The sequence below is a fragment of the Carassius carassius genome, chromosome 5 (assembly GCF_963082965.1).
Source record: "Carassius carassius chromosome 5, fCarCar2.1, whole genome shotgun sequence".
Classification (NCBI taxonomy): Eukaryota; Metazoa; Chordata; class Actinopteri; order Cypriniformes; family Cyprinidae; genus Carassius; species Carassius carassius.
This window is the reverse complement of record NC_081759.1, coordinates 20,000,327-20,024,484: the sequence shown is the minus strand read 5'-3', so window position 1 is coordinate 20,024,484 and position 24,158 is coordinate 20,000,327. Positions and strand designations below refer to the sequence as shown.

General features: G+C 43.8%; 1 protein-coding gene across 2 annotated transcripts in view; it reads left to right on the top strand.

The window, feature by feature from the left end:
* Positions 1 to 24,158, top strand: part of LOC132140948 (collagen alpha-1(XXVII) chain B-like) — a 100,580-nt gene that overhangs the window by 14,659 nt on the left and 61,763 nt on the right. For both annotated transcript variants that reach the window (XM_059550044.1, XM_059550045.1), the window contains exons 4-7: positions 1,422 to 1,475; positions 13,192 to 13,245; positions 15,280 to 15,333; positions 16,162 to 16,215. In XM_059550044.1, the coding sequence (XP_059406027.1) occupies positions 1,422 to 1,475; positions 13,192 to 13,245; positions 15,280 to 15,333; positions 16,162 to 16,215 (216 nt within the window). The remainder of the gene's footprint in view (positions 1 to 1,421; positions 1,476 to 13,191; positions 13,246 to 15,279; positions 15,334 to 16,161; positions 16,216 to 24,158) is intronic.

The following is a 24,158-nucleotide window of genomic DNA, read 5'->3' as shown; positions in this document are numbered from 1 at the left end:
CGTTCAGTATGTCTATCACACAGATAGCACTGTTCATTTTCAGGAGCGATACCCTTAAGCAACTACTATAAAAGGCCTTGTTTCCTCCTTTTCTAATCTTTTCATTCTTTTCTGGAGGCAGAGAGAGAAAGAGAGATTGCTTTTATTCAGGAAATTTGCCACGTGGAAGAGAAAGAGTAGGGGGCTCAATGGGGATCTTCTGTCTTTCTTTCTCTCTGGAGCTTAAAATTAAATTTCATTATATTAATTTCATTCATATCAAGCAGGTGCACAATGTCTTTTGGTTTATTATGTTGATCTTACTCCATAGAGTCCTAATGATTATTATAATGTTGAGTGAGGCAGAGCTCACTTTACTTGAACAATGACGTTTATTATCCAAAAACCAAAAAGGTCAACATATTCATGAAAGTCATGTTTATTTAGAGTTTTTGAAAACATTAGTAACATAAACCTGTTAAATGATCTTTTATTAGTTCATGCTAGTTACAAAATGAGTAGAAACAGGAAATCTGAAAACACTGTGGAGTCCTGGCAGCATCGCTCTCAGTATGAGCATGTGGGATTCTGCCAGCTCTACAGGTGTTACGAAACATTGCCAGAGTTTGTCTCATAGAATTTATTTGTAAGCAACCTTTTTAAAGCAACATTTTCCATTTGCTCAATGTTGTCATCAGATGTGTACAGTATGCTACTTACTGTAGATGGGTACTGACACATTTGATCAAATTCTGAAGAGTCTTGCAGCTACATTATATCAAAATGGACAATAATGATTAATGTCCTTGACTGACATTGGCGAGCATTTGTGATCTTTCTTGCCAGATGTACAAGTAATCCTGGATATGATATTTCAGACTTGCTTGGACTCTTATTCTTTTTCTCTTCTTAACAAGTGAAAGGAAAACACAATTCTATGAACACTGACCCCTTGTTAAATGCAAGTTCAGTTAATTCATGTGTGTAATTGATTCAGACCTAGATGATGTACAAAATGAACAAAAGCACCAGTGACTGAAACCAGTTCCATTAAAACAAGCCCGTAAGTGCAGCAGTATGGACACAGATCATTAAAAACAATGGCTGTTCACTTTGATTAAAATGTAACTTCAGTTTTGCCAAAGACGTTTTCAAAGAAAAATACTGGCTTTTCTAAATCAGTTTTCTATTTAAAAAAATACTCCACTTCAGCAATTATCTTTTCTTTTTAATTTAATCTTCTTTTTTTTTAAACAAGCCACTGAAACACTGTGCATGTTTAATGGTTTAAGTAATCTATCATATAACATTGACTAGGGTTCATTAGCTCCATCCAATAGTGTGATTACTGCCCTGTTTGGGAGTTCATTCAATGTCAGCAGGTAGATATTTACCACTAAATGACCCTTTGTCACAATTTTCCCTCCCTTCTTGTCTTTCAGGGACCTCCAGGACCTCCTGGCAAGCCAGGATTACCAGGAAAGAAAGGGCCCAGGGTAAGATTGTTAAATCTTTCACTTATTTTTCATGTCTCTTTTGCTTAAGAGATCTCAGTTTTTACTTCATACAAGTCATTTTAGTTTTTCTCTGCTTGTTACTTTAATGGACTTTAGCTTGCCAAAGCTGCATTAAATGGTGATGGGATTTGTACTTATAGTAGCACAAACCAGACAGCCATGTTCCAGTTTCAATATCACTTCAGTTGTCACTCCATCTAGGAGACCAGAATAACATGTTCTGTTTGTCAGGTATCTTCGATGGAGTAACTACATTGTAAAATAAATAAGCAGTTCTGAAGTCCATGTTTCAAATATTGCAAACAGATTATGCCTTACTATTTTATTCATTTTTGGGCTGAGGTGCATATTTTTATTTATGGTCAAGGAAAATTTGTTCCTATTAAACACTAATTAGCCATATGTGGCGTAACTTTGCATGTCAGATGGCCAGCACTCAAACATTTATTTTTACTGCTTGTTTCACTTCCATGTAGATTCTAGATTATGTGGCGTCAGTTCAATTGTAAAATGAATGTTTGGTTATTTCATTTGCATTGGGACTTTATGAATAATTTTCATTGGCAATAACTGGATGTTGGCAAATCTGCATCCAGAGCAACACCAACACAGATATGTTGAAAATGTAAAAACTAAATTAATATATGGTTATTCTCATCTAGCTTCCCTTGTGAAAACGTCTCTAGGTTACATATGTAACCATGGTTCCCCGAAGGGAACAAAATGCTGTGTCGAATGCTTTGGGAACGCCTCCAGCAAGACCACATTCTGAAGCATGTGTGAAATCAGACCAACAGAGAAGTGAGGCGTCACAAGCGAGGTGACGTAAGCAACCAGGAAGCATAAAGAAGCATCCGGCAAGCACACATGTTAGCTTCTGTGTAAGCAAATTTCTGCAGGACACAGAGAGATGCAGCGTCTCGTTCCCTACAGGGAACCATGGTTATACATATAACCTAAAGACGTTCCCTTTCAGAAACTTGAGCTGCGTTGAATGCTTTGGGAGAGAGATTACCCACTGCGCCATACCACAAGTCCCTGTCTGGTTTTTATATGGTGAGCACATCAGCTCTGTCAACAGCACAGAGACACTGGACAGAGCAGATTGAGATTGAGGAAGGGAGGAGGACAAAAGGCTTGCAGTACAATGGGACCTGGTGAGAAAGTGGGCACTTTAGGATGAAAGAAAGTGCCCCCCACCTGAGAGATGAGGTCCCTCCTCCCCAACCCGTGAAGGAGGCTTCATCATTAGCGTTACATGACAACATTCAGCCGTAACCCCAGCTCTGGGAAAAATGGATGGCCCCGCAGTGAAGGATGTGATCTAGCTTTAAGGAAGCACTCATCCAGCTTGCTCTTGGGACGAGTGCAATTTTTCTTGGCTGGCCATTCAATGTTCAGTTTGGTTACAGAATGAATCACAACCTCCACAAGCTCCTCATACGCAAGGCATTGCGATGGCGAGTCCACCGAGGCCAATTAAAGATATAGTTTTTAAGTATATTTGATTGTGCTAAAGTAGAACTTTAAATATCTTGCATTTAAAGACTGATATTACTCAAGGATCAAAAATAGGATAAAATCCTCACCAATATTGACATTAAAAGGCTTAGGCTTAATATTAAGAAATGTGCAATGTGCACAAGAAGTACTCAAAAAAATTGGAGTTTGGAATAATTGGTTTCATTATAATTTTTATATCAGTAAGTCTTGAGTGAAACTGTATGTCAGTAAATATGTTAAAAGATTTTAATTAGTATGAAATAAATACATATTGAATGTATTAATTTTTTTTTTTTTTTTTTTTTACTACGGTTGTTGCATGTCGGAAATTGTATCCAAGGTTTGATAAAAAGAAAAATGCATTTAAAATGTGTTGTGAAATTATTTGTTCATACTACAAGGCTAACACATTTTTGTTGAATAGACCTTTTTTGGCCATTTTCCTCAATTTACAGTATGTAAACTCACTAAAATGATGATATTTTATCATCAGGACAAGTACCTTATAGAAATTTCTCTTTGCTAGTAAGGTTGTAATTGAGAGTGAAAGAAAGCAGGAGACAATGAGATATCAGTTAGTCAGTAATTCAAAGAGACTTCCCTGTGTGGAAGTCTAGATGTTTTGTGTGTAAGATACCTGCCCTGGCCTATGAGACTGCCCTTTAGAGAGGCCCCTGAGGGCTGAACTGTGGGAATTCAATCTGTTGAGCTAAAGAAAGGCCTCTTTGTAGCAGTCTTATTAAAGGCATTTAAAGCTTCACCAGTGTTCACCGGCTCTTAAGCTCTCCAGAGTTGCTGGTCAAGAGCCTTGGGATCCCACATCATTAGTCAGTGCAGTAAGGTACCATTACCCAGAATATACCATGAAACACCTGGATATAATTAAAGTATCTTCACTATTCTGTAAGATTAAGATAACAAATTAATCTCAATTACACAATCTAAATTTAGAAAGAGTTTATAAATTGACAGATGTACAGGTATGATTTCTAAAGCATCCTATGAAAGACACAATGGTGATAAAGCAGATCCATAGCATTTGCAGGCACTTTTTTATTCACAGGGCTTTCATTCTTCATTTATTGTATCTCAGTTAACTATCTAATTGAATTTCTTATTTATTTTTTTCATAGTTACATTATTTAATGTAAAATCAGCCGTTTTTTCACAAGATGGTATATGTCAGGTAATCACAAGAGGCAGACAGGTGGTGAGTTGAAATGAGATTTATTTTTACAAGTGCAGCAGAACCGGGATGCAAAGGTAAGTAATGAAGTAGATGATATCGTTCACTGTGACTTAACTGAGAGGTAACCCAAGTCTCTGGTTTAGGAGCTGGAGGAAGAGTGCGGGAAGGTTCTCAGAAGGAGGACGGTAGGCTGACGGCTGACGAACGGGAATGAAGGCTTCTGAAGGTAAGTGGTTTTCTCTTGAGGTGAGTAGCGCGGGTGAGTCTGTTGTCAGTGGTATTGACGAGGCCAGACGATGACTGGTGAGTGAGAGTGGTTTATAAAGGGTATGAGATGATGAGATGGCCAAGTGAGGGTGATTAGAATTCAGGGGAGAGTGAACGAGAGGGTGGAGCGAGTGAAGATGATGGCGTGGCTGTGACAGTACCCCCCCCTCCCGAGGCGGCTCTTGACGACTGAGAAGAGGGACGAGTACGGCGACGAGGTCTCCCGCGACCTCTAGGTGCAGGATGGTCCGGATGGTCAGAATGGAACTGGGTGAGTAAAGTAGGATTCAAGGATGTCATCTTGATGAACCCAGGAGCGCTCCTCAGGTCCATAGTCCTCCCAGTCGACCAGGTATTCCAACCGGGGACCTCGTCGCCGAGAGTCTAGGATGTTACGGACTCTGTAGATGGCCTCCTCTTCAACAGGAACGGGAGGAGGAGGTTCATCCGCCGGGGCAGGATCTGAGGAGGGAGGAGTGACAGGTTCAGTGTGAGGTTTGAGTAAGGATACATGGAATGATGGTGCAATTTTATACTCAGGAGGAAGGTTGAGACGATAGGTGACGTCATTGAGCTGCCTCTGCACAGTGAATGGTCCGATGTATCGAGGACTCAGCTTTCTGCAGGGCAGGCGGAGACGTATGTCCCGCGTCGAAAGCCATACCTTCTGCCCGGGATGGTATTGAGGGGGTTCGGTTCTACGACGGTCGGCTTGTCTCTTGTGTCTCCGCACTGCCTGCTGAAGGTGTACATGAGCTGAGTCCCATACCCTCTCGCTTTGATGGAACCAGTAGTCGACAGCAGGAACTTCAGACGGTTCACCAGACCAAGGGAAGAGAGGAGGTTGGTAACCTAGAACACATTGGAAAGGTGTGAGTCCAGTGGTGCTCTGGCGGAGGGAATTCTGGGCATACTCGGCCCAGGGGAGGAACTGGTTCCAGCTGTCTTGGTACTGGTGGCAATAGGATCTGAGGTACCGTCCAATCTCCTGGATCTTCCGCTCAGTCTGGCTGTTAGTCTGAGGGTGATATCCAGAGGAAAGGTTTACCGTGACTCCGAGGAGTTTGAAGAAGGCTTTCCATACCCGAGAGACGAACTGTGGTCCACGATCTGAGACAATCTCTTCAGGGATGGCGAAGTTTCGGAAGACGAAAGTGAAGAGAGCTTCGGCTGCTTCGAATGCGGTAGGTAATCCGGGCAATGGTATCAGCTTGCATGACTTGGAAAACCGTTCCACTACGACGAACACACAAGTGTTTCCGTTGGAACGAGGGAGATCTGTCATGAAGTCTATCCCAAGATGTGACCACGGCCGCTGAGGAATGGGTAGAGGAACAAGTTTACCCTCCGGTAGTCTTCTGGGAGTATTGGTAACAGCGCAGACTGAGCATCCCTTGATGTAACGTGAGACGTCCTGGGAGATGGATGGCCACCAGTACCGTTGAAGGAGGAGCGAGAGGGTACGCCTACTACCTGGATGTCCAGAGCCCGGGGTAGAGTGTGCTGAGTCCAGAAGGCTGGTACGGAGTTGAGTACATCCGGCCTTTACGAAGATGAGGCCTTCTGGACCTCCCGGCGGAGCGGGTTGCAGATTGTTAGCTTGGGCGATTTGGTCATCAATGTCCCATAAGATGGGGTTGAGGAAGATGGCTGGAGGGAGGATAGGTTCAGGAGGGTTTTCATCAGAGGATGCTTGATGAATACGAGATAATGCGTCAGCCTTGGAATTCTTGCTACCGGGACGATAGGTGACCCGGAAATCGAATCGGGTGAAGAAGAGTGCCCAACGGGCCTGACGAGGGTTCAACCTTCTAGCTTCTCTCAGATATTCCAGATTTCTATGGTCGGTTATGACTTCGAATTGATGATTAGCTCCCTCCAGCCAGTGTCTCCATTCTTCCAGTGCTAATTTGATAGCCAGAAGTTCCCGGTTACCGACATCATAGTTCCGCTCCGCCGGGGACAGTTTTTTGGAAAAGAAGGCACATGGATGGAGTTTAGGAGGCTCACCCTGCCGCTGAGATAATACAGCACCAACTCCAGTGGATGAAGCGTCGACTTCAACGATAAATGGAAGATCGGGGTTGGGATGTACCAGTACAGATGCTGTGGCCAACGCATCTTTGAGGTTGTGGAATGCTTGGATGGCTTCAGATGACAAGGACAGAGACTTCAGCCGGCCTTTCAGAGAGGAAGTTAATGGATTAGTGATGAGACTGAAACCCTTGATGAATCTTCGGTAGAAATTGGCAAATCCTAAAAACCGCTGAAGTTCCTTTACCGAAGTGTGCTGAGGCCAGTTGTATATGGTTTCCACCTTCCTCTGGTCCATTTGTACTCCGTGTTGGTCAATGATGTAGCCCAAGAACGTTACGGATGGAATATGGAGCTCACACTTCTCCAGCTTCAGATACAGTTGGTGTTCTCTCAGTTTTTCTAGGACTTGGATGACATGTTTGCGGTGTTCAGAGAGTGAAGAGGAGTAGATTAGAATGTCGTCAATATATACTATGACGAACCTGTTGAGGTAGTTCCTGAAGACCTCGTTCATGTATCCCTGGAAGACTGCTGGGGCGTTGGATAGTCCGAAGGGCATGACAAGGTTCTCATAATGGCTGGAGGGGGTGACGAACGCGGTCTTCCATTCGTCACCCCGCCTAATGCAAATGAGGTTGTAGGCTGAACGAAGGTCTAACTTGGTGAAGATTTGAGCTCCACGCAGCTGTTCCAAGGCTGCTGGAACCAGAGGAAGGGGGTAGCTGTACTTGATGGTTTGAGAATTGAGATGTCTGTAGTCGATGCATGGCCACAAGCCTCCGTCCTTTTTACCCACGAAGAAAAAGCTTGAAGTGGCAGGGGAGGTTGAGGTCCGAATGAACTGTTGACTGAGGGCTTCCTCCACATACTCCTCCATGGCCTTCTGCTCCGGGATGGACAGAGGGTAAACGCGTCCTTTAGGTAAGGTGGCTCCAGGTAGTAGGTCGATAGCACAGTCCCATGGCCGATGAGGTGGTAGTTTGGTTGCAAGTTGCTTGCTGAATACATCCTGGAAAACCCCATACTCAGAGGGAATCACTACAGACTGTTGAGTTTCGGGACTCTCGACGGTGGTTGAACTAACTCGGAACAAGTGCTCAATCTTAGATGAAGAGGGAGGTGAAGGTTTCTTAATTGAAGACAAGCAGTTGGAAAAGCAATATTCACCCCAGCATAAGATCTCTCCGGACCTCCAGTTGATGGTGGGTTGATGTTGAACCATCCAGGGGCGTCCCAGGATGAGCTCGGCATTTGACTCCTCCAGCACCATAAACGAGATCCTTTCAGTATGAAGACATCCAATCTGAAGAGTGATAGTTGGGGAAAAGTGACGAATCCTTCCTCGACCCAGGGGTTTGCCTTGGATGGTTTGTACTCGGAGATCTTGGTGAGTTTTGAGTTTTCGAAGGTTCAATTTTTCGAGTAGTTGAGAGGAGATGAAGTTCCCTTCGGCACCGGAGTCGAGTAGGGCTTGCGCTGAGACACAAAGACGAGGGGTTAGGAGTAAGACCATAGTACGATTGAGAGTTTCAATTTTAGGAGGGACTTGAATGGTGCTAACCGCAGTGCGCGGAGGACGCACAGGACAGCCACTGAGGAGATGTTGATCAGAAGCGCAATATAAGCACAGGTGATTCTGAATCCTTCTTTGCCGTTCAACGGTGGAGAGATGATAGGAGTCGACTTGCATGGGCTCTGGTGCTGGAGGAGCGAGAGAGGGTGCTGGAAGCGGAGAACTGGCAGCGGCTGATGGTGTGTGACCACAGGCTGTGAGATGTTGAGAGACTTGGATAGTTTTTTGGATGAGATTCTCGAGACCCATAGCGTCATCATAAACAACCACTAATTGCCGGATTTTCGAATTTAAGCCGTGTCGAAACACTGTCATTAAAGCGGTCTCATTCCAGCCACTAGAGGCCGTCAGGGTGCGGAATCGGAGAGCATAGTCACATACCTAAGATGATCCTTGTTGAAGATTGAAGAGCTGGTCATGAATGGAGAGTTCTTCAGCGGACACACCGAAAACCACTTTGAAATGTTGAAGGAAGCTGGAAAGAGACTGGGTTATGGGTGAGTTAGCGTTCCATATAGATTGGGCCCATTGAAGAGCGCGGCCAGATAACAGAGATATAATGAAAGCAATACGGGCAGAGTCATTATGAAACTGATGCGGTTGCATCTCGAAATATAGAGAAACCTGGAGTAGGAAGCCGCTGCAGTTCTCCACCTCGCCTGAGTATGTCGCTGGTCGGGCCATGGGACTAGCAGAGGCAGCTACCGAAGCAGCGGGTGTTTGCGGAAGTTAAGGTGAGTGAGGATCTTGGCGGTCAGTAGCGATGACAGGAGGATTTTTTAGTATGGCTTGACTGACGGCTTGAACCAGTTCAGCGAATGTGTCCCGCTGCGGCGGATCCTCGGGTTCTGATGCAGCTTGCATTGTGATCGGTCTGGCCTTCTGTCAGGTAATCACAAGAGGCAGACAGGTGGTGAGTTGAAATGAGATTTATTTTTACAAGTGCAGCAGAACTGGGATGCAAAGGTGAGTAATGAAGTAGATGATATCGTTCACTGTGACTTAACTGAGAGGTAACCCAAGTCTCTGGTTTAGGAGCTGGAAGAAGAGTGCGGGAAGGTTCTCAGAAGGAGGATGGTAGGCTGACGGCTGACGAATGGGAATGAAGGCTTCTGAAGGTAAGTGGTTTTCTCTTGAGGTGAGTAGCGCGGGTGAGTCTGTTGTCAGTGGTATTGACGAGGCCAGACGATGACTGGTGAGTGAGAGTGGTTTATAAAGGGTATGAGATGATGAGATGGCCAGGTGAGGGTGATTAGAATTCAGGGGAGAGTGAACGAGAGAGTGGAGCGAGTGAAGATGATGGCGTGGCTGTGACAGTATAGGGCTGCACAATAAATCATTATTTATCGTGCAGCCCTAAGATGGTAAATGTTCAGTCTCAGATAGTCTGATTTTAGACAAAGCCAAACTCTTTCAGTCGTTTACAACAAGCAGCAAAGTGCTTGTTAGTTTTTGAATCAGATACTAAGTGTTGGTTTGTGCTGAAGGTAACTACAAATATTGTAAGATCATTTTTGTATAATTTGGGGTGTGTGACATTGTGACTGTGTAAATGGACTTTTGTCCCATTAAAACGGTCAATGTTAAATCCTATATGCCACTGTATACAAACTTGTATGGGAGAATAAATTGTTGTTTAAAAAAAAAAACTCCAAATCAAGCATAGATTTTTTTCGTCTGGAGAAGAAAGGTATGTTTACTATAGATGAACGTACAGAGAATTTGCCTATAGTCAAAAGCACAGCTCACTCAAAAGTCAGTTTCAAACCAAGAAGTTTCCTGTTCCTCAATGTGGCAAATTCATGTGATCATCTTGAACCTGTTGCAAAATCTTTTGCACTTATACAAAATTTTGAATGTTTGGATTCTGATTGAAACGACTGGATTTCTTTTAATAGTGGTAAATGTGAATTACATTCCCATTCCTGTTAGCCTCTTTTTAAAGCTCAGTTGGGATAAGTGTTTTTTTTTAATGCATTGTCATTTTCTTATGGCCACATGGACATTTTGTCTAATAATTGTTATTGAAAACAAAAAAGCAATTTCCGACAGTTTCCATATATTTTTTTAGTTACTACACCAAATATGGTAGTGTTTATGTAGTAATTCATGCCTCAGGTGTCTCACAACTGCACAGAACTGTAAACCATTCCCTTCTGTGTCACCATGTGCTGGGTAATGTGGTCTGTCAGGGTTGTCTGGTGTGAATCAGTGCCTCACAGATGAGAGACAAGAGTGTTGGACGCACTATTCCAACAGTCAAATTCTCTGATGTACAATTTACAACGCCAACACTAAAAAGTTAACTTTTAAACGTAGTTTATCTTGGTCAAGGGGCCAGGCCAGAAAGATATTCCCTCTAGTGCACTGGTAAACATTAGCAGAGGCCTCCTTTGAGCCAGGTCAGGGAACCCCGCCATAAGTCAGCCATATATGAGGCAGAAAATGACAACCACCACGCTCGTCTGCCCACACGAGTGCCTGCTGGAGATCTGAGAGTGAGCAGGAGAGATTAACCAATATGTAACTTGATAGGCTTTCTTGATACCCCCTCTCACTCTCCTCTGATCACTAACCACGGCCACATGTGGAAAACCTGACCAAACATAAAAACGAGGTGGAAATCTGTACATCAGCTTCTTGTAAGTATCACCATATGGCCAGTTTGTGTGTACTCAGCAGGAAGGGCAATGAATAAGAGCCCCACTCATGGCTAACCCCAGGTGGATCATATATAAATAATAGCGCTGCCTTGACAAGTAGACTTAGCGTTGGCTCTCGGCTTTTAGTCTTTGAATCTCACCATTGCTTGTTATTTGCTCTACAGTGTTAATAACTTACCTGACGGTTGTCAGCTATCATTCAAAAAAGATTTAAGATGTTTGTTTTTTAATTTCATTAAAAACTTCCATCCATTTGGATTACACAGTTTTACAAACTATAGTGATTCTAAACTAATTTATGCTGATTCCAAATCGATGGAATTTATTTGTTTATTATATGCAAGTCAAATACATAAATACTGTATTTAAAGTAGTAGTTTAAACAAAAAATGAAAAATCTGCTGAAATGTACTCAAACTCAGGCCATCCAAGATTTAGATGAGTTTGTTTCTTTGTGAGAACAGATTTGGAGAAATTACATTTTCCGTTGAAATATTACTTTAATTTAGGCCTAAATATTTTTAGTGTATCTAAAAACATATCAAGGTATTTGCTGCAATCATTTTACACGTTAAGAAACACAGGGTAAACAGTTGAGCAGTCTTTTCAGCACAAAATTGACCAGAGATCCATTTTAAGTAGCCGCTCAATGTGCTGAAATAGTGCTGTGCCAGAAACTGTAAACAGAATTTAATTTGAGATATGTTTGTGTACATTTTCTAGTGATCTTGGCAGCAGTAGTTTATTAAATAATGATTAAACTATAGAGAAGAGGTATAACCAGCATAACCAGTATATACAAAGACATGAAATGTAGTTGTGCACATTTTCTGCATCATAGCAGTGGGGTGATGAAATATGCCAGATTGCAGTCTGCTGCATCTTTTACAGCTTACTTCGGAATGCTTGCTAAGGAATGCTTAGGAGGAGTGCTTATTTAACTCATTTGCATGAATTCTTGAGTGAATCGGATGCTAAAACAATGCAGAAAGCATGTGCATAAACATAATCAAGCCCAAATCATTCCACCCCACAATATTTGTTCCCTATCAGTTTGGCCTTTAGTTTCAGTTGCCACATATTAACCTCTTAAGTGACACCCATTTGGATTGTGACAATATTCTGCAGTTTGTTGTTTAAGATCACTTCCATTTTGTCTGCTTTACCAACAGAGCATATAAATCAGTGTCTATGGAGCTTTCTTGCACTCTCTCTACTCAAACCTCCTGGTCGCTGCTGGAAAAGTGAGCTAATGAAGAAAATCATGTCCATATGGTATATGCCAAAAGCATATGCCAGAAGTACCCTTTAAAACACAACACTTTCTTTTTAAGTGGAGGGCAATTTTCTGAATGCATGCCTTGGGCAAACTGCTACTTATGTATAGTACTTACCATGAGGGCCAGAATAATGAAAAATGTATGAGGTTTTTTAACATTGCTTCATTCCCAAAATTTGACTAAGCTGCTTCCCTCAGATTCTGACAGGGTTGGCGACTTTTAGGGACTAAAGGAATAAACATTTTCCAGGGTTTGATCTAAAGGTGGGGGGCTGAGAGGTCCTGAATCACTGTAAGAATTAAGGGATCCACTATAAGTCTTTATTTAGTACCATGACATTTTTTTGTAATTTTCGGCACTCATTCTTTCCAAGTTTCTGTCTGAAATGTATAAAGTTGCTTAAGTGCACAATACATATTTTTATGAGGTATTTACAGATGGGACTGCTAAAGTGGATTCATCACTGGTTTAAATTCATGTTACGTGTTTATACATGTACTGGCATAGATATGCAATTTTACCTGATCTGTTAAAAAATAACAAATTCATTTATCCTTTTACTTAAACCCAGGGATATTTGGGAGAGAAACAGTTTGAGCAAAATGTATCACTACATAGAAGAAAAAATAGCTTTTAGGCTTCCAAAATGCCTGACAATATAATTTCCACTAAGGGAAAAGTTGTTTGAAGACAGATCAGTTTTGACAGATGTTTTCTTTAATCGGTGGATTGTCTTTGATTTAATTAGCTTATGTTGCTTACATCACTGAGGTTCGAATATATTATCGTTTTATAATTTGATTTAAATCTTATTGCTGTTCCTAACTGGGGAAGTTACTCGTTTTACATGCCAAAGCCAATTTTGCTCTCATTGGCTTTGTGAGTGTTACATTTGGGACCCTGATAGCAGCTATTGGACTGGTCATGGTCATGTGCTTCTAAAACAGTCTGGTACACGAGTATTCATTTCACTGACTCTTTCTCTCTCTGTACATCTTATTCTCTTTTATGCCCCTTTCCTTTCTTGTCTTTTTATTGGCCTTTTATTGTTCAGAAAAAAGAAAAAAACAATAATGTGGTTCAAGGCTTATGACCCAGCCTAAGTCTCCTGCAGTGATTGCACAGTAACTATGGAAGAGACAGCACACAAATACAAGTGAACATGTATTGTGTTGTTTTGTAGGGTTCCCCTGGTCCGCATGGAAACCCAGGCCATCCAGGGACCCCCGGACCCAAGGTACGTATGATTGAATACATATTTGTAATGCATTTGTGAATGCTAACAATCTAGTTTGTTGGAACTGTGAAGCCCCTTTTTGTTACGCTTTATTTTGATAGTCCACTTAAGACATTCTACTATCTATAAGTAACTTTGGAACTACATGTCAACTAATTTGCATTTATTTGCAACTTCAAGTCTACTAACTTTCAGAGTATACTCTTAGGTTAGGTTTAGGGTTAGTAGAGTAAGTTGACATACTGTAAACTTGCAAAGTTTCTCAAAGTTGGTATGTTGTATGTTGTGGACCCATCAAAACAAAGTGTTAGAAGATATTAAGCAGACAGTCTACTAATACTCTAATGACTGCAGTTGACATGTAGCTGCAAAGTTACTTACTGTTAATAGAATGTCTAAAGTGGACAATCAAAATAAAGTGTTAAACCCACTTTTGTCTGTTCTTGTTTAGTTTTTTTTTTTTTTACCAAGCAATTTGTGATGACGTTGACCAGTATGTTTGAACATACCATAACAAAAACCCATGCCCGTAAGATGTAAGTCTTGAACTTATTAGTGAATTCCCCAAACTTAAAAGGGATCATTAAACATATGCATGAGCTTTGATCTACTCAGTGGCTTTTAATTATGAGCCATATGCACTTTAAGTAGCACTTTAATGGGTTATTGTGTATTTTTACAACAGTGATGTCACAAGGTAGACTATGTCAGTAGACTACTACCATTAAAAGAACTACTACTTTGGGACTAATAGAAAACCAGTAACTCTGCCATCTACATTTAGCTGTTGTCAATTAAAAGAGAAACAATAAAACACGAGTAGCTGAATTCTGATGAACGTTGGCAAGAAATATGGGTGAAGTATGAGTTTGACGACATCATTGGACCTGTTTATTTCCTTTCACGTTTTTCACAGTTGTTCATTTTACCACATATGGCTGCTTGTGGAAGCCTTACAATAGACCAGGAGAGCAAAGATCTTTCTTTGCCATATGAAGGCGAGCCCAAATTTGAATTCCCCTCACTTACTGTTACTGCCAGTTGGGACAAGGATGAGACAAATAGAATGAGGGGAAGAGCAAAATGCATCAATGCAGTGTGTTTGTTGTTGGCTTCCTAGCAGTCATTTCTCTCTATAAATGTATTCAAATAGCAATGATTTTGTCATTCATTGAGCGTTAAACCATTAAATGATGGATAAGAGCATTATAACTGGTGTAGACAAGCACACTTTTGGCTTTTAAAAGCCAATTTTGGTGTGTCTGAATTGCAGTGTTGGAGTGAAGTTGTACATTCACTGCAATGTAAAAGCCTGGTGAATTCTTCACAACCATGCTCAAAACCTACAAGATTATGCCATGCAAACTGCATTCAGTACAGATTTATGGGCATGTTTTGCACCTTATTTACATAATTACTTTGGTGAAACAGCCGCAAAAACTATGCCGAAAGCATTGTCAAACAAAAAACAGCAGATTATCTGCTTAGATTGATTGGAGGAGAAAATATGCCACCACTTTGTACATGTGTTTGAAACATAACCATGAAGCATGGCTTCATCCCATTGCCTGAAAAGGCAGAAGAATGTAGAGTGCAAACCCCAGTGTCATTGCAGAGGCTTACTGTAAACTTATTCTCACTAACGTACATGGGTCACTCTCTTGTGTAAACAGCTCTCCTTTCCTTTGCAAACCTGCATTACTCTTATCCATGTAGACTATATGGAAAAATTAGGAGAGGAATAATGTTACAGTGTTCTGTTTGGAATGGATTTTAGAGCAGGGGTCACAATGATTCCCCAGTAACCTCCTCATTTCCTGTGTGTTGTATGCATGGTTCAAAACAACAGTGAGTTGTGTGTCACTGTACAGTAGGTAGTTAGAAAAGTTTTTTAATTTAAAGGCCTTTCAGGATGGTATACTCAGTTTAACTTATATGAAAGCTTTGTATAATCTAAATACACCTCATTCGAATATTTTCCATTGTTCCATGAGTGGTAGTTTGGATCAGTTATTTGTCTTCTGTGTGTTACAGGGACAAAAGGGAGACCCTGGAATCTCACCTGGCAGAGCACCAAATGGGATAAAGGTATGTGTTTTAAAGTATGGAATAATGGAATAAAGAACAGAACCAAATAGAATAAAGTATGTGCACTAACAAACTTTTTTTTCATGTTTAAAATTATGGAAGTTCTTGCATTAATCAACCAAAGATAAAAACAAAAAATAGCAGCTGGTAGGGTTATAGCACGTGTTAAAGAAAAACTGAAATAGAAAAAATAAATATTTCATTTAACTGTATATATTTATATATTTTAAAATGTAATTTATTTCTGTGATGGCAAAGCTGAGTTTTCATTATTATTTCATTATTCCAGTCTTCAGTGTCACATGATCCTTGAGAAACCATTTTAATATGCTGATTTGCTGCTCAAGAAAAGAGAAAATTTGGTGCTCAGTTTTCCAAACTATGCGGAAACCACGATTAATAAGCCTGAAGGTCTTGATTAGATGGATCAGGTGTGTTTAATTAGAGTTTAGGGCTGTGGCGCTGAGTTTTTCACCCCTACCTTAAGGCCTGGGACATCTTGACCGGTTTTAAAACTGGTGGAGACCACCACAGTTTTAATCGACTTTTAACATTATAATCCTGTCAGTTATAGAATCATTTTCATCGTGAGACGAGATCTCATGTAGACTTGTGAGATCAAACATGAATTGTGAAGATATAATAATAACATAGTAACAAACAAGTAGCATATACTTTGGCTTTTATGCGCAAGCAAGGGTCAACGTGTACCAGAATAGTATGTGAAGTATACTGTGAACTTGAGTTACAATGTGTGGTGTCTCTGAATGTGATAAAACTGCCTAGTTTACCATACCAGGAGTAATTTTCAGTGTTTTCCCTTCTTAGGGGGACCCTGGGATATTAGGCCTATCCGGACTACCCGGTCAAGTTGGTCGGAAGGTAAGAGTCATTCTTTGATTCTAGGGAAACTCCACCAATGTCACGTCACAGAATGGATCTAAGCATAGTTCCCAACCCAGATGTTTGGAAATGTTCAGCACACTTAATTTGCAACAGCATAGCATCATGTTTTTCCAGGAAACATTATTGCTTTATCAGCCCTATGCTAAAGTAATCCCTTACATTCAGTCATACCACTGCTTATTCTGGATGGCAAGACATCAGTCTAACTCAGCAAATGTGAAACAGGTTCATGTGTTGAACTCCTCCTAAAATCAGTTGTGTGAAATCCCATTGGAAAAGGTTCTTGTAGTAGACCTCACGGAAGCTTAGAGCATTTCCCCTGCTTTTCTAGAAAGAAACCCAATTTGTTTCAGACATGTCCACCTGACCTTGATGTCCTGGATGCCACTGTGAATGGGATAGCCAGCGCATGACCTCATTGTAGTCCAATTCCAAGGGATGTCTGTGGAAAATTCATTTTAAAATACTGTGGTTAACTCCATGTACTGTGTATATTTTATTTTGAAATGTTCTTTACCTAACAGGACCAAATAGGTGTCATTATAGTACAACAGAAGAGGTAATTGCTTCCAAATCAAATGAACAGACAGCATTTGGCCAGGGCAGAAGTCCTGCTTCAAAACAGTCATATTTCCAGTGAATATATACACTGTCTACATTGATGAGATGAAATTGGCTCTGCCAGGTCCCTCTACTAACACTTTCAGACAGCCATTTGCAATTGAAAAGACGCCCATATTCACTTTCTCCAAAGGGGAAAATTTGCTATTTAACTTTTAGAAAACCTTCACAGATGGCATTTTCAATTGGGTTACTTTGGGTACTTTGGCATTCAAAGAAGTAATTTTATGTGCTGTTGAGTAGCACACGCAGTCACGCAACACACACAAAGAGACCCATACATATGCGTCGTATTACATCATCAGTTTTACATATATTTATAATCAATGGTGTTTGTTTGAACATTTGGATCAAAACGACTCCCTGAAACATTGTAAAGTAATGGAATTACCTGGCATTTTCTTTTTCTACATGTGTTTCTAATCACACGGCCACAGATATAAAACAAAATATTAAAAGCTGGTGGAAAATAGTTGCAGACACTACTTAAAAATTAAATTACTTCTGGCAACGAACCATAAAGTTATTCCATCCATGGGCCATGGCCAAAGACAAAATCTTGTAACAATAAAATAAATGAAAAATGTAATGCTCAAATGTACTGTGAAGTAACACATGTACAGTAAGTAGCAGTGACACATTTGGTCATATGAGCAGGTAATGATCGATTGGGATTTATGCTTTTAATTAAAAAATATTAAGCCATGTACAGTCTTTCAATCGTTTCACACTCGCGCTCTGGGGATCAGCAGATGTGGACTCTGGCACAGCTGGACGGTGTGCTGTAATAGGATGAGTGTGGGCTACTAATGTCTGCTTGGAGATTGTAATGCTCCACCCCTTCTCTTTCTCACTTAGATTCACTGGGACCCTTTTGGCTATCTTCGTTTATACACTATATTTGTCATTTGGTTTGTGTAACTGTTTTATAGACCCAAGATGTGAACGGTGAACCGTTGCACGGCATGTAAATGTTAGTATTTTTTCTGTAATGTGTCCTGAAGTGATTTCTGTAGAGCTGACTCCACGTCATACGTCATTACAAGCTCCAGATTCCTTTCTTCTTACTCATATCACACTCAGCTGCTCTGTGCTCAATTGCTTATCTAAGTTCTCAGACATAGTTGAACCAGTTTGTGTGTTTTCAAAGCAAAGCATCTAAGGCAAGCATCATTATTATTAGTGCTCATAATGATGTAAAAGGATTTCAACAAACTCCTTACCCAAAGTATTAAACTAGTAGCACTTTTCAATATGGTCTTTGAAGTTAACGTTAGTTAATACATGAACCGACAATGAGCAATACATTTGTTACATTATAGTAATCTTTGTTAATGTTATTTATTTCATTAGCTCATGTTCATTAAATAATATTACCAAGATTTATTTTAGATGATTTTAATGATGTCTTAGTAAATGCTAAAAGTAACTAAGATTAATAAATGTGATAACTCGTTAGATAAGGGAACCTGTTTACTATTAGCAGTTTATTCAGTTTATTCATATTTACTGGCATATTGGCTGTTTATTAGTACATCCAAAGCATATATTAATGCATGACCATATTCTAGATCCCATAACCCCACCCAATATCTAAACATGAGTACTTGTGACGATCGCAACCCAGTAAGACACAGGGAGAGAGAGATCCAAATGCAGGTATGTTTATTATAGGGTAATCCAAATCGATATCAAGACAAGCCAGGGTCAAAACCAGAATGCCGTCCAAAAACAAACAAACAAAGAAAGGGAACAGGAATAGGAACTCGGAAGACGAGGAATCTCGGAGGACGAGAAGACTGGGATACGAAAGGAAAGGACTCCATACAGACAACATGAAAAGACTGGTAAATATAGGGAGGCTAATGACAATTAAGTGAAGGCACCTGGTGCAATTAGCAGGAGTGCAATTAATGTGAGGAAAGGACAAGACTAGTGGAATTCTAGTGCCTACGGTGAAGTGCCTAAGGGGAAGTGAGCCCACTAGTGGACACCCAGGGAAACAAAGACTAGACAGCATGACATTACCCCCTCCTCCACGGAGCAGCTGCCAGATGCTCCACCCGAACCCAAGGGAAGACCAAAGCCACAAAGAGACCAGGAGGGAGGTGGAGCGGCGGAGGACCAGGGGGAGGGACGGAGGGCCAGGTAAAATGGGGAAAACAGAGACAAGAGGACCAGGTAAAATGGGGAAACAGAGACAAGAGGACCAGGTAAAATGGGGAAAACAGAGACAAGAGAAGTGCAACACAAAACAAGGAGTCCAGGAGGGAGGTGGACCGGCGGAGGATCAAGGGGAGGGACAGAGGGCCAGGTCCTTAGAGGGAAACAGAAAGAAAGACACAGACAAGAAACCCAGGAGGGAGGTGGACCGGCGGAGGATCAGGGAAAGGGACGGAGGGCCAGGTACATAGATGGAAGAACAGATAAAAGAACAAAACAAAACAACCACAAAAACACAAGTCCAGGAGGACATAACGTGACGCCCACCAGGGGACGGAGCAGAAGACCACCACATCCATGTGGTCGAGGCAGCAGCTCCCCCAGGGCGGAGCAGAAGACCACCACAACCGTGTGGTCGGGACGGAAACCCCCCAGGGTGGAGCAGAAGACCACCACAACCGTGTGATCGGGACGGAAACCCCCCAGGGCGGAGCAGAAGATCACCACGTCCGTGTGGTCGAGACCGAAACCCCCCAGGGCAGAGCAGAAGACCACCACATCCGTGCGGCCGAATAAACAGGACGACAAGTCTGGTTGGGCAAGTCTGAAACAGAAAACATGAACAAGTTAAGGGTAGCCTCCGTGGCCACAACAGGATCAGTCGGGTGCTCAGAGAGTTCGACTGAGACGTGACGAGACTCTGGAAGTTCTGCAGAGGCGAGGAGAGACTCTGGTAGATCAGCCGAGCCGAGGAGAGACTCTAGTAGTTCAGCAGAGACGTGGAACGGCTCTGGTAGTTCAGCAGAGACTTGGAAAGGCTCTGGTAGTTCATCAGAGACGTGGATCAATGCTGACTTGACTCTGCTCATGAAGATTATTGGTGACTTGTTCTTTTTCATGAAGACCATTGGTGACTTGCATTTGTTCATGAAGATCATTGGTGACTTGTATTTGTTCATGAAGATCAATGGTGACTTGCCTCTGTTCATGAAGATCAATGGTGACTTGCCTCTGTTCATGAAGATCAATGGTGACTTGCCTCTGTTCATGAAGGTCACTGGTGACTTGAATTCTCCCATGAAGAACCCGGTGATTTGACTCTGTCCTTGAAGATCCCCAGTGACTTGACTCTGTCCTTGAAGATCACTAGTGACTTGACTCTGTCCTTGAAGTTCACCAGTGACTTGACTCTGTCCTTGAAGATCACTAGTGACTTGACTCTGTCCTTGAAGATCACCAGTGACTTGACTCTGTCCTTGAAGATCACCAGTGACTTGACTTGACTCTGGAAGGTCAACGGTGACTAGCCCTGACTCTGGAGGGTCAACGGTAACTAGCCCTGACTTTGGAAGATCCACAGCGACTAGCCCTGACTCTGGAAGGTCAACGTGACTAGCCCTGACTCTGGAGGGTCAACGGTGACTAGCCCTGACTCTGGAAGGTCAACGGTGACTAGCCCTGACTCTGAAGGGTCAACGGTAACTAGCCCTGACTCTGGAGGGTCCATGGGGAACCTGACTTGACTCTGGAGGGTCAGCCGCAACCTGACTCAACTCTGGAGGGTCAACGGGAACCTGACTCGACTCTGGAAGGTCAACGGGAACCTGACTCGACTCTGGAGGGTCCACGGGAACCTGACTCGACTCTGGAGGGTCAAACGGAACCTGTCTCAACTTTGGAGGGTCAACAGGAACCTGACTCGACTCAGGACCGGCGGCCATCTTGGGCAGTGGCGTTGGACCGGCAGTCATCTTGGGCAGTGGTGATGGGTCGGCGGCCATCTTGGGCAGTGGCCGGCAGCCATCTTGGGCAGTGGGGATGAGCTGACGGCCATCTTGGGCAGTATTGCTGGGCTGGCGGCCATCTTGTGCTGTGGCGCTGGGCTGGCAGCCATCTTGCGTCGTGACGCTGGGCTGGCGGCCATCTTTTGCTGTGGCACTGGGCTAGCGACCATCTTGTGCTGTGGCACTGGGCTGGCGGCCATCGTGCATCGTGGCGTTAGGTTGGTGACCACCTTGTGCTGTGGCGCTGGGCTGGCGGCCATCTTGTGCAGTGACGCTGGACTTGCGGCCATCATGGGGAGTGGCGCTGGGCTGGCGGCCATCCCGGGCAGCGGCGCTGGGTCGGCGGCCATTCCGCGCAGCGGTGCTGGGCTGGCGGCCATCTTGTGCAGCGGCGCTGGGCTGACGGCCATCTTGTGCAGTGGCGTTGGATCGGCAGCCGTGCGCTTCCTCTCCCCTCTCCGTCCGCCATGGTGAGACGGCGGCTCCGATCCGTTCCCAGGGTCGAAGAGGGGCCATGGTGGAGAGCGATGCCGGACCTCCTCTCAACCACTAACTCCTTTGCGACCTCCCCTGGTCCCACGGAAAACAACCAGGCGGGTTCCCTCAAAACCACTCCTATCCCGCTCGGTGGCTGGGGTGGAAACATGAAAAGACGTACCGCCTGATCTAAAGGCTGGAGTCCTTCTGTGACGATCGCGACCCAGTAAGACACAGTGAGAGAGAGATCCAAATGCAGGTATGTTTATTATAGGGTAATCCAAATCGATATCAAGACAAGCCAGGGTCAAAACCAGAATGCCGTCCAAAAACAAACAAACAAAGAAAGGGAACAGGAATGGGAACTCGGAAGATGAGGAATCTCGGAGGACGAGAAAACTGGGATACGAAAGGAAAGGACTCCATACAGACAACATGAAAAGACTGGTAAATATAGGGAGGCTAATGACAATTAAGTTAAGGCACCTTGTGCAATTAGCAGGAGTGCAATTACTGTGATGAAAGGACAAGACTAGTGAAATTCTAGTGCCTACGGTGAAGTGCCTAAGGGGAAGTGAGCCCACTAGTGGACACCCAGGGAAACGTACTCGGTTACGAACGTAACCTCGGTTCCCTGAGATACAGAACGAGTACTGCGTATGGGGAAAAGCTTATTTTTTCCTCGATACTGAAGCCTTTTTTCAATAACACAGTGCAACTGCACTGCCATTGGTTTAATCTGTAAACTTTTTTAAACCAATGACAGCGCTGCGTAGCTGCGCGAGCCTGTGGCGATGCAGCGTGCCAAAGCCCGCCAAAATGGGCGGGGCGAATGGCTATATAAGCAGGCAATCGCCAGAGGAAATCAGGTCATACGACTGAAGCGACGACACTGAACCTGCAGCCTCGTGGCACGGCATATAACGCAGTACTCATTCCGTATCTCAGGGAACCGAGGTTACGTTCGTAACCGAGTACGTTCCCTTTCGATACTTCACTCATACTGCGTATGGGGAACAAATTCAAACCCGCCGTGCCACGGTAGGGAACGACAAGACTTATCTTGAACACCCTGGGGTCCAGAGGATAAGTGAGAGGGCCGGAGCCATCGAACCCTTGACGCTACACTGCTAAGAGGGAGCTAGCTCCCTGGAGGTGGTATGATGACGGAGTCTGCTAGAGGCCGTCGTATCAAACTGAAAGAACCCGAGCATGCAAGGTCGGGATATCCAAGTTATAGAATCTGACAAAAGTGGACGGCGAGGACCAGCCGGCCGCCTCACAGATGTCCTTGATAGAGACACCACTAGACCAAGCCCATGAAGAGGCCATCCCTCTAGTAGAGTGGGCTCTTACTCCTATGGGGCACTCAAGGCCCATAGAGAAGTAACATAGAGCGATAGCTTCAACTATCCAACGCGAGAGGCGTTGCTTTGAGACCGAGGACCCCTTGGTGCGGCCACCAAAGCAGACAAAAAGCTGGTCAGATTGCCTGAACGGCTGTGACTGCTCAATGTATATCCTCAAAGCCCTCACTGGGCAGAGTAAATCCAGCTCTCGCTCACCTGACAACGGAGGCAGAGCTGAGAGGGAAATTACCTGTGCTCTGAATGGCGTCGAGAGCACTTTAGGGACGTAGCCATGCCTGGGTTTTAAAATGACCTTCGAGTCATTGGGCCCAAACTCAAGGCATGCAGGGCTCACTGAGAGGGCCTGCAAATCGCCAACACGCTTGACCGATGCTAGAGCAAGTAGCAGAGCGGTTTTGAGCGTTAGGAGCCGAAGGTCAGCTGACCACAGCGGTTCAAAGGGAGGTCCTTTGAGTGCTCCAAGGACCATGTGAAGGTCCCAAGTGGGAACGGTGAGAGGACTTCGGGGCTTCAACCGCCTAGAACCTCTCAGGAAACGCACAATGAGGCTGTTTCGACCCACTGATTGGCCAGTAATAGGAGCATGAAATGCTGCGATGGCTGCTACGTAAACCTTGAGCGTGGAAGGGGTGAGACCCTTGTCTAGACGCTCTTGGAGAAATGACAGTATCGGAGATACGTCACACTCAACAGGGTCTTTGTTTTGTGCTAAGCATCAGTCAACGAAGACTGACCATTTCTGGGCGTAGAGGCATCTTGTAGACGGGGCTCTTGCCTGAGCAATGGTGTGTAGCACGTCCCCGGGGAGGCTCAGAGGCTCCCATCGAGGGACCATACATGCAGAGCCCAGAGTTCTGGCTGTGGATGCCAGATTGTCCGGTTCGCCTGAGAGAGGAGGTCCCGCCTCTGGGGGATCGGCCATGGGGCTTTCATGGAAAGCCTGAATAGCTCCGAGGACCAAATTTGGCTCCTCCAGAGTGGGGCCACTAGAAGGACTCTGTGCCCGTCTTCCCTGACTCGTCTGATGACCTGAGGGATCAGAGCGATCGGGGGAAAAGCATAAAGAAGGAGGCTGGGCCAGTCGTGGGCCAGTGCATCTGTTTCCTTTGAAAAATAAGTTGGGCAATGAGAGTTGCTTTCTGAGGCGAAGATGTCGACCTCTGCCTTCCCGAAAATCTCCCAGATTTTGAGAACTGTCTGGGGATGGAGCATCCACTCGTCCGAGGGGACATTGCTCCGCGAAAGCATGTCTGCTCCCAGATTCGTCTTGCCAGGTATGTGTGTCGCCTTGAGCGATCGCAACCTGGGTAATGCCCATTCCAAGAGGTGCTTCGCCAGTGCGCAGAGGCAGCTGGACAAAAGGCTTTCCAGGATCGCCTGAAAGGATTGAAGGGCTCGTTCTACTGCCAGCATCTCGAGGCAGTTGATATGGAGATGGCTTTCCTCATGCGACCACGAGCCGAAGGCTGGTCTGCCCTCGCACAGAGCACCCCAACCCAGGTTG